General features: G+C 41.9%; 2 protein-coding genes across 2 annotated transcripts; both read left to right on the top strand.

Moving 5' to 3' along the window:
* Positions 1-6,074: 6,074 nt before the first annotated feature.
* On the top strand, positions 6,075-6,591 carry MELLADRAFT_105343 (uncharacterized protein; the record flags this gene model as incomplete). The annotated part of the gene is made up of 2 exons (XM_007408781.1): positions 6,075-6,474; positions 6,557-6,591. 2 exons carry the CDS (start codon positions 6,075-6,077, stop codon positions 6,589-6,591), a joined length of 435 nt encoding a protein of 144 aa, XP_007408843.1.
* A 666-nt stretch (positions 6,592-7,257) lies between these two features.
* On the top strand, positions 7,258-8,825 carry MELLADRAFT_85183 (uncharacterized protein; the record flags this gene model as incomplete). The annotated part of the gene is made up of 3 exons (XM_007408782.1): positions 7,258-8,369; positions 8,566-8,718; positions 8,822-8,825. 3 exons carry the CDS (start codon positions 7,258-7,260, stop codon positions 8,823-8,825), a joined length of 1,269 nt encoding a protein of 422 aa, XP_007408844.1.
* Between the last annotated feature and the right edge of the window lie 264 nt (positions 8,826-9,089).

The following is a 9,089-nucleotide window of genomic DNA, read 5'->3' as shown; positions in this document are numbered from 1 at the left end:
AACTAAACAAACAAACAAACAAACAAACAAAGGTAGAAGTATGTTGAATCAAGCTTAAAGAAGATGTAGTAATACTAACTAAATAAGTTTGTGATGAGTTCATTAATTCAGTTTCATATAAGATTAAATTTTGATGTGATATATTGATTAATGTTTTAAAGAAATCAATCAAGTTTTTCAAAAGTTTTCCTTGGTGGTGAGTTTCAGTCTTGGTGAGTCATTGATTCTTGAGTTAATGAGTGGATTTGCATGATCAGGTACCTAGTTTGATCGGATAACGCGTGTGATAATTTGTTTGTAACATTTAAAAACATGTGCTTTTGTTCATCAGATTCAGTTTGACATGTGTTAGAAATGGTTTTCTTTCCAGATGATAAGGGGAATGAATACCTTTCAAGTTTTAGGTCTTACTAACGTTTTTAATTCCTTTTTGTATATCATTCTATACTATTGTTACAACCACAACACTATTTCCAGAAAAAAGACAAATATTCATATTTCATAATCAGAGCAAGCTTATTGAGGGGAAAAAATTGACTGACTCTTACAATGAAATTGATCATAAATGTGATTCCTTCCTCCCTAGCTTGTTTGATTTGGTTTGATTTAGATCTTCACCTTTATACATCTCGATCTAATACTCTCGAGTGGGTTTAATGGCTGAGCTATTCTTCTGGATCAAATCTAATGGAAAGATTTCAAAACAATGGTAAATAGATTTTCGAAACAATCAGCTCAAAACAGTCACTTACGAACTGAAAATAAAATTGTCTTGTGAAATGATATGATATGATTTAAAATGATTTCCTAATTCTCTTTCAATCCTTACACCTTCCTCATGATCATGATTTTTTCTTGAGTTTGTTGTTGTTTTGGGTTTTGATTATTTGTTGATTCGGTTTTGGGTTTTTTGATTGGAGTTTAACTTGTTCAAATTGGGTTTTTAGATGCTTACTTTTTAGATTTCTTTCGATGATGATGAAGAGAGGGGGTGGGGTCGGGAACAGCTGAGCCTAAGGGGGGCGGAGTCTTAGGCGTCCAGTTTGTTAAGGACTTAGGGGTTTAATCCAGTTTCGCCGAGAAACTGGGTTGTGCCTTTAGTGTTATGATTTAAAGGAATATAAGGGAAAGGGAATAAAGGAACGAAGTCGAAACGGAAGGAAAGTTGAAACAAAAGGGAAATTACTAACTTTGTGAGGTCCTTTCCGATATGGAGATAATCAAACTTTGCCGAGATGGAGATTTTCAAACTTCCTGCTGACTTTTTGGTGATCCGGCGAGGAACTTTGAATTACCTGCAGATCTGCAGGTAGCGGTTGATTCGGTGAGGGTGACAAAGCCCTAATCATAAGTTTAACCTAGTTTGTTAGCATACAAATCACGTATTTGAGAAGTGTTTGTAGAGTGGTGGAAGGGTCAAAAAAACCCACAAGAACTTGCAGCTATGCAAGACCACATTAGCAGTGTCCGGTTGAGAGACTCACACCCCGGGCAAGGGGGCGACGCTCCATATGTAGCGTCATGCGGACGCTTCGGACCGGGGCCGCCGCTTCACATGGAGCGTCAACAGGTGCTGCGCGCGAACTGCCTGAAGCGTCACCAGGTGCTGCATGCCGGCTCAGACTGTCTGTAGCATCACCAGGTGCAACTCTCTGTAGTATCTTCCTCGTCTTCTTTCATTTTGTCTCTTTGATCTTTCTCCACATCTCTTTGATCTTACCAGCGGCTGGTTCAATGTTAGCCATCAAATTGTCCGTTAGTAATTCAGTGACATTCAAGTTGATGAAACACTCTTCTTTGAATGATTCTTATCTGCTGTACAATATAACATCTCCAAAAGGATAGTACCCACCGGTGATAGAACCATATGAACAGTCAAGCATCTAAGATACACTTATAAGTAATTACCAAATTGTGAGAAAAAAATAAATCTATTGAGAACAAGGGATGTGTGATGGTAAGCGAGATGGTTTCAAGCTTTGCATGTCTCTCTAAATTCAGAGCTGCGGTCTCATCGAAAGAGGTTCATAGTCATTGATACAAAACCTTTGAAACCACAATAAACACAAAAGATGAATCTAGAGATTCAAAACAAATAGTCAAATCAAAATTGAATGTCTTTTGAAATTGGACCTTCTGGCTTCAACAATTGCATTTGCAAGGGTATCTTCAGACCCCATCACAATTAGACATCTTTGCATTGATCAGAATTAAGAAACACAACACGCTTTTTGAATAATTCAATAGTGGATGACCCAGAATTTGCTAAAGTTCACCTGCAGCACTTCAATTGGACTCCAGGTGGCTAGATGATCATTCAATATATTCATGTAAGACAACTAGGATCATGACTTCTATGCAAAACACAAACATGAGGTTCGATTTTTGATCAGTAGTGAAACAAAAGAAACAGTATAAGGAAGAAACAAGACCTAACATGATACAATTTAACAATGTCTAAGAATGGCTCTCTGATTGGAGTGAGACATGGGATTGAATACAATTTCCATCCAAGTTGTTCACACCAAATGTCAACTTTCCCTAAGGTGCAGGACATAGATGATGTCGATCAGCCACGACTCCAGAGGCTTCAATAGCCTTATTTGAAAAACCATAACTAGAAATAGGTGTAGAATTGAAAACAGTAGAAAGAGCAAATTAATCTCAAGACCTAACCCAACAGCAATTCAAACTTGTTAGTTTTTGTTGAAAGTTTGAGTTAGAAAAGAAATAACTAACATCTAAATTCCTTTTAAAATTTTCTAATCTTCATTTTGCTAAATCATAATCAGTGGTGTTTGTAATTGATAGATATGACTTATGAATTCTTCTTGTTCTTGATTTAATGATGTCATTTAAATGTGTAAACTCTTCTTGTTTAAATGATATGTCTTGAAATCGTTCTTTTTGTGGTTCAGATGATCTTGTGGTGGTTGATGTGTGTCAAATTGACATTTTCTTTGATCCCTATTGCTTCTTTGTTCACTTGGCCTTCTGCTCTTTCATAACATGAAACGACGAATCAATTGAGTTTGTTTAATGATTGAAGTAGCTGATCAATCGATTTATGGATTAAAGTTGATTATTAATAGGATCAATCGTGAATTGAGGTTTATAGCGAGTGGATTTAATTTTGGGATCCAATTGATTGTCGATTCGATTTGTTCGTTGATCCGGCTTGAAATGTGATGGAGGAAAACATTGAGGTGAGGTGAAGATGGAAAGAAGTGGGTTTTGTGTGGATCCATTCAAGGATCCTGAAGAGGTTGAGAGGCAACGTGACGCTCAATGCAGCTGTGCTGTGCCGCACCTGGTGACGCTTCAGAAGTTACACATGCGGCATCCAGTGACGCTTCATGTGAAGCTCCAGCCCCGCCCCGAAGCGTCCGCATGACGCTACATAGGGAGCGTCGCTGCCTTGCCCGGGGTGTCAAAGCCAGGGATGAGATAATATGCTCCCCTGCTTGCGCCTATCTATCTCAAGAGCTCCGGTTCGGAGTTCGAACCACGGGCGAGCCACCTTTTTGGCCCAGATCTCGAGTATCCGTCGAGTAACCCGGTCGGGGTCCGGGCAGCTTTTTTTCGAAAAAAAAACCCGTTCGGGAGTTTGGGAACGGTTCCGGGATAGCTAGATTGGCTTCGGGGCGGGGTCCGGGCAGGCCACTACTCGACGGATAGTGGCCGGGGCTCAGGCTGGTCCACAGTAGTTGGTGATGTGGAAGCTTCTCCCGGAGAGATGAGACTTGACTACAAAGCAGAGACTGTACAACATCACGTGACACGCTGTGGTGCAGTCGTGTAACCCCATAACTCTACAACACCCCCCCACGACAAGCCACAGCACTCCTCTCGAAACAAAAAATGAAACTGATGATAAGAAAAAAACGCGCACACATATATCTTTAAAAAATCAAAAGAGAAAATATAAAAGAAAATAAGAAAAACTACTCCAAACATAAATTCTTCCTCCCAGCCGCAAACAGCAATGGGCCCAGTGCCTTGGTTAAGATGTCAGCCTTTTGATTTTTTGATTCTACCCAATGCAGAGTCACCGTCCCTTTGAATAATTGTTCATTCACATAATAGAACCAAGGCTGCCACTATACTATACTGTACTATACTGCACTATACTATACTGGACCTGAAATATACTTGGTATAGTATATTTCCAAACATGGTATAGTATTGTGCAGTATAGTATAGTATAATTGAAATATACTGCAGTATATTTATAAAAACTTGTCAAAAACTTGTAGGTGTCTTCCAGGTATGTTTGGTAAATCCAAATATACTGGGTATATTTTCAGCATAGTATAAGTATAAATATACTAGTATATTCCATATAATGACTAGTATATCCACTCTTCAGCTTAGTTCATAGCTTAAAGATATCATCAGAGGTGGGTTTAATGTAAAACCCACTCTGTTATCCTAACTGAGTTTTAAACCCACCCGCCTCTCACCTTGCCTTCTGGTGAGGTGAGAGGTCTTCGGGGGAAGCTGTGCCCCGCGCTCATTTTGGTTCTTCGAAACCAATCTCTACGAGTGCGGGTGGCTTTCAGCCTGGGTCGGTGGGTGGGTCCTTAATTCGCCGGGTGGGTGGGTAGGAATTTTTAAAACTATTTTGATTTATCTTTTATGCTTGAGCTAAGCGCTGTGGAGGTCTAGATGAGGAGTGACTGAATGGCTTAGAGAGATTTCGAATTACAAATCTCTTCCGAGAAGTTCTCGGACGCCAAGTGTCACTCCTAATCTAGACCTTTCACGAGAGTGGACATTTCCACCAACTCGTGCCTCGAGGTGTATTCCATCCACTCTTCAGCTTAGTTCATAGCTTAAAGATATCATCAGAGGTGGGTTTAATGTAAAACCCACTCTGTTATCCTAACTGAGTTTTAAACCCACCCGCCTCTCACCTTGCCTTCTGGTGAGGTGAGAGGTCTTCGGGGGAAGCTGTGCCCCGCGCTCATTTTGGTTCTTCGAAACCAATCTCTACGAGTGCGGGTGGCTTTCAGCCTCCTTCCCTCCCACCCTCCTTTGAGGGTTGGTTGGGTTGTCCGACGCTCCCACTACCAAGGAAGCTGTTAATCTTGCTAAAAGCCGTCCTTGGCCTGGAGGACAATCCCCTTCACGGCTTTGGTCTCAGGTGCGTCAATGCATGGTGCATTTAACTCAACGAGTGTGATTATATTTCTTGAATATCCATCTATATTCTTGAATATCTTTCAACGAACTTTGTTATTATTTATAGCATCTAAAAACTTTTCCGTCTTTTGTAGTTCTTCCGTAGTAAATAACTTTACATATCTTTTGTACGAATCAGACTTCCAACGGCCTGCTTTCTTCAATGTTTTCTCACTTGTTCCTAAGTTTGCTCTAATCGATGCTCCTCCTACTCGAAAGGAGTGACCTGTCCAAGTCCCTATCTTCGCTTCACCCCAGATTTCGCTTAGGATTGTTAAAAACCTTTTCTTCTTCAGCAAACCCTTCTTCGTCTTAAACAGGAACTCGTCTCGATCTGTGCTGCCATTCATCTCCATAATCCTTCTTACCGCGGCCACTGGATCTAGTACCGAGGGCTGTTCTTGTAAGTGTATGATCTGTACTTCGTTCGGTTTCGCTGTCTTCCCTTTCCGTAAATGTAGTTTCACCCATTTTCCTCCTCCAGATTCTCCGAATTCTACGTTTCGTCTCAATAAAGCGCCATCGTCTGATGTGCACCAAATAAGGCACGGTTTGGTGCGTGTGTCCACGATGCTGTGAACTATGAGGTGACATGTAAGACACATGTCACAGTCCCGCGGCTGGTCGTAGAGAAGCAATACTCTAAGGTTTCCTTCTCTCCCACGACCTATTTCCGCATACGAGTCAAACCACAGCACCTCACACGGAAAGATTCGAACCAACGAATCTTATTTAGGTCAACCTTTTCTGTTCTTTTCAAAATTATTATTATTACAACAAAATTAAAATAAAACACACAAATCAAACCGATTAAAGTCAAAGAAAATTTCAAGATATAAATCAAGGAAAGAAAGAAGAAAATTAAAAAAAGAACCAAGAAAACAACAAAAATGTCATTTCAGCTCCAATTAGAACAAACAAACAGAGTTCTGACGAGAGCAAATGCAGCAGCAACGGGGGTACAACCAGGTAATCGACTCATAACACCGAAGCGGGGTGGAAACGGCCGACGAAGCGTAACGTCACAAAGAACTCCTACCGGTGATCAAAACGGAAGAATGTCAGGAATCAAGAAATATGGACAACGTCCTAAAGGCTTGAGGAAAACGCAACAGGAGTTGAGGAAAAAGAAGGAAAGGCGTCAGGTGGAACCGCGAAATGAAAGGGAGGAGGAACTTCAAGCGGTAGAAGAAGAGATGGAAGAGTGGGGAGGAATAGGTAGTGGAAACGAGGAAGGTACAGAGGAGAGAGAAGAGGAAGAACAAGGAAATGAGCGTACAGATCATAAAAGTAAGTCTGATAAACTTTTCAACTCATTCCCACACTTCGTCTATGAAATTCTCTACATTCTATATACCACAATAATTCCAAGATATCGTACCCACCCATCGGCACAATCTTCAGTAACACATTTCAAATCCACCTCTTCATAAAATTCTCAGTTCCGCCTTGATAAACCATAGATAGGATGTAAATGGCGCAGGAAACCTAACCAACATATATGGAAAAGAGAACCTGTGCCGAAGTCCAAAAAGTATAATTACGCTCGGTTTTTTCCCAAAGATTTATGCTTTAGGTAGAATACAGGGAAGATGAACGTACTTCAAGAAAGCCTGGCCCGGCTTCGAATAGGTGCCCAGCCAGGTCCGGCTTACAATAGGAACCCAGCCTGGCCCGGCTTAAAATAGGGACCCAGCCATGGTCCGGCTTACAGTAGGAACCCAGCCTCGGCCCGGCTTAAAATAGGTGCCTAGACAATAGAGTCTCCAAAAGTCGTATGCCGGGATATCTTAAAGGCTGCGGAAATTTAACAAGACTGCAGAAAGGAATCCACCCATCGCGTTTAGATCACGAGAAAGACAAGCTGAATACAGGACGTCAGCTGACTGTTTGTGCATCTCATTGGAAAAATAATCAGACCAGGCAAGGAGAAGCACCCTCGGAGCGTTAATCCAAGACGCTTACGACAGAGGGGACGACAAAGAAGCTAAGTCTCTAAAGCGGATCCTGGATGGAGGCAGGGACGAAAGACCAACGAAGAACCCATATGTCTTAGACGAAGACGATACCAAAATGTCAGATGGAACTTTGGTAGCATTCGTCAAGGAAATTGTCCCTCCACAAAACTCACAACGAGTTAAAGATCCAATCGTCCAAACTATAGCAGCCAATCCGCCCCTGTCTCATGATGTGCACATTCAACCACCGGCAGGACAGAACCAGCCTACTGTCCCGGGCGCCATCGACGAAGCAACAGATGTGTCAGCGTGGTTCGAAGGCGCCACGTCAAAGGAGGAATCGGACAAGGCTCTCGCGATAATGTCTTCGAAGAAAGGTTTGTTAGAATTGAGTAACGGGGATGTGATCCACAACGGAAGGATCTTAAGAGGAGGGGGTGCACAAATGAAACAGTCATTAGCGCCTTTATCACCAGGTCTAACTATAATTCTAAAAGGACTTACTTCATACATCCAATTGACTGTCTTCGATGAAGAATGGCTGGTAGCGGATCAAAAGGCGTGGTCTTCAAGAACTACCAAATCAGATAAGAAGGAGTCAGGTGAAGCACGGATTTATGGAGGAGAAGCCCCAGTCGAAGAATTAACTATCGATTACGAAGTGTGGGGAGATTGTATGGAACTTTTTTGTACTCACCTGGTAGCTTGCGGTTGGAGGCCCGTAGCAACAAAGTTTGAAGGTCACATAGCAGTAGTGAAGAAGCTTCGTAAAGATTTTGGTTGGATGGTAGCGTTAAGGTACTGCAAGTTAGTTAGGCAAGGTGTAATGAGGGAAACGGTTGACAAATCGGTTGGGAACTATGCCGAACTTCAAGAGATCTTGTTAGCCGAGGCGAAGACGACCGCGGAAAGCTACAACAAACGTCATTACAAGACAAATCCTTATGCGTCCGGGAAGCCAAAAGAAAATATCTGTCCAATCACGAATAAGCCGAAGAACTCGTCAGGATCAAATCAAACAACTTACCATGCGAAAGAGAATAGACATGCATCCTCAAGTGGCTACAAAGGTAACGGAAGAGGTAAAGGTGGAGGATATAAAGGACGATTTGACGATGGAAGGAAAAGAGAAGATTGCTATGGAGACCGGTATGCTAGCCATCGTGATAAAAGCAGAAGCCCTGACCGAAGGGATAGAAATGGAAAACCTGTGAACGGGAAAAGAGCGTAAGCTAAGAACGATACAGTCGGAATCACATGCTCCTTGAAATAAAAGTCGAAAGACACGTGCCAAATTGCCATTGAGTAGCTAACATGTGATACATACCCTTTGCCTTCCGTGTACATTCTTGCCACCTTGACCCAAATCAAAACGAAATGACCCCTTCATACCACCACACCCTCCTTCCTGTCTTCAAAACAGGTTAAGCCCAAAGGTGTCAAGTGGAGAGGTACCGTCAGAAAGAAGAGGCAGATATTGGCCAGAAACTCCCTCGTGTGAAATGAACCTATCAGTGTGGAAACAAGAGCTTCGAAGATATGGAATAGAAGTAAAGTATGAGCATATCCTAAAGGGGTTTAAGCATGGTTTCGATCAAGGTATAAGAGATGCTGAAATAAAAGGAATGCGGTATTATTGTCCGGAAGATCACACGTCAGCGTTGAAGGCGAAAGAAAAGATAGAAGAAAACATTGAAGCTGAGATTAAGAGAGGCAGAATTTTCGGACCTTGGTCGAAAGAAGAGGCGTTCGAGAAATTGGGTTTCTTTAGAACAAACCCACTTGGAGCAGCCGTAAATGGGGACGGATCATTTCGACCTATAAGTAACCTTTCGTACCCGAAAAACGACCCCGAAATCGAATCAGTAAACTTCAGAGTCGACAAAGATGACTTCGAAACTTCTTGGGATGACTTCAAGAAGGTAGCCTACTTTTTTACTATGTATA

This window comes from Melampsora larici-populina (assembly GCF_000204055.1).
Source record: "Melampsora larici-populina 98AG31 unplaced genomic scaffold MELLAscaffold_13, whole genome shotgun sequence".
Classification (NCBI taxonomy): Eukaryota; Fungi; Basidiomycota; class Pucciniomycetes; order Pucciniales; family Melampsoraceae; genus Melampsora; species Melampsora laricis-populina.
The sequence above is the reverse complement of the archived record's forward strand: the minus strand, read 5'-3'. Positions and strand labels throughout refer to the sequence as shown.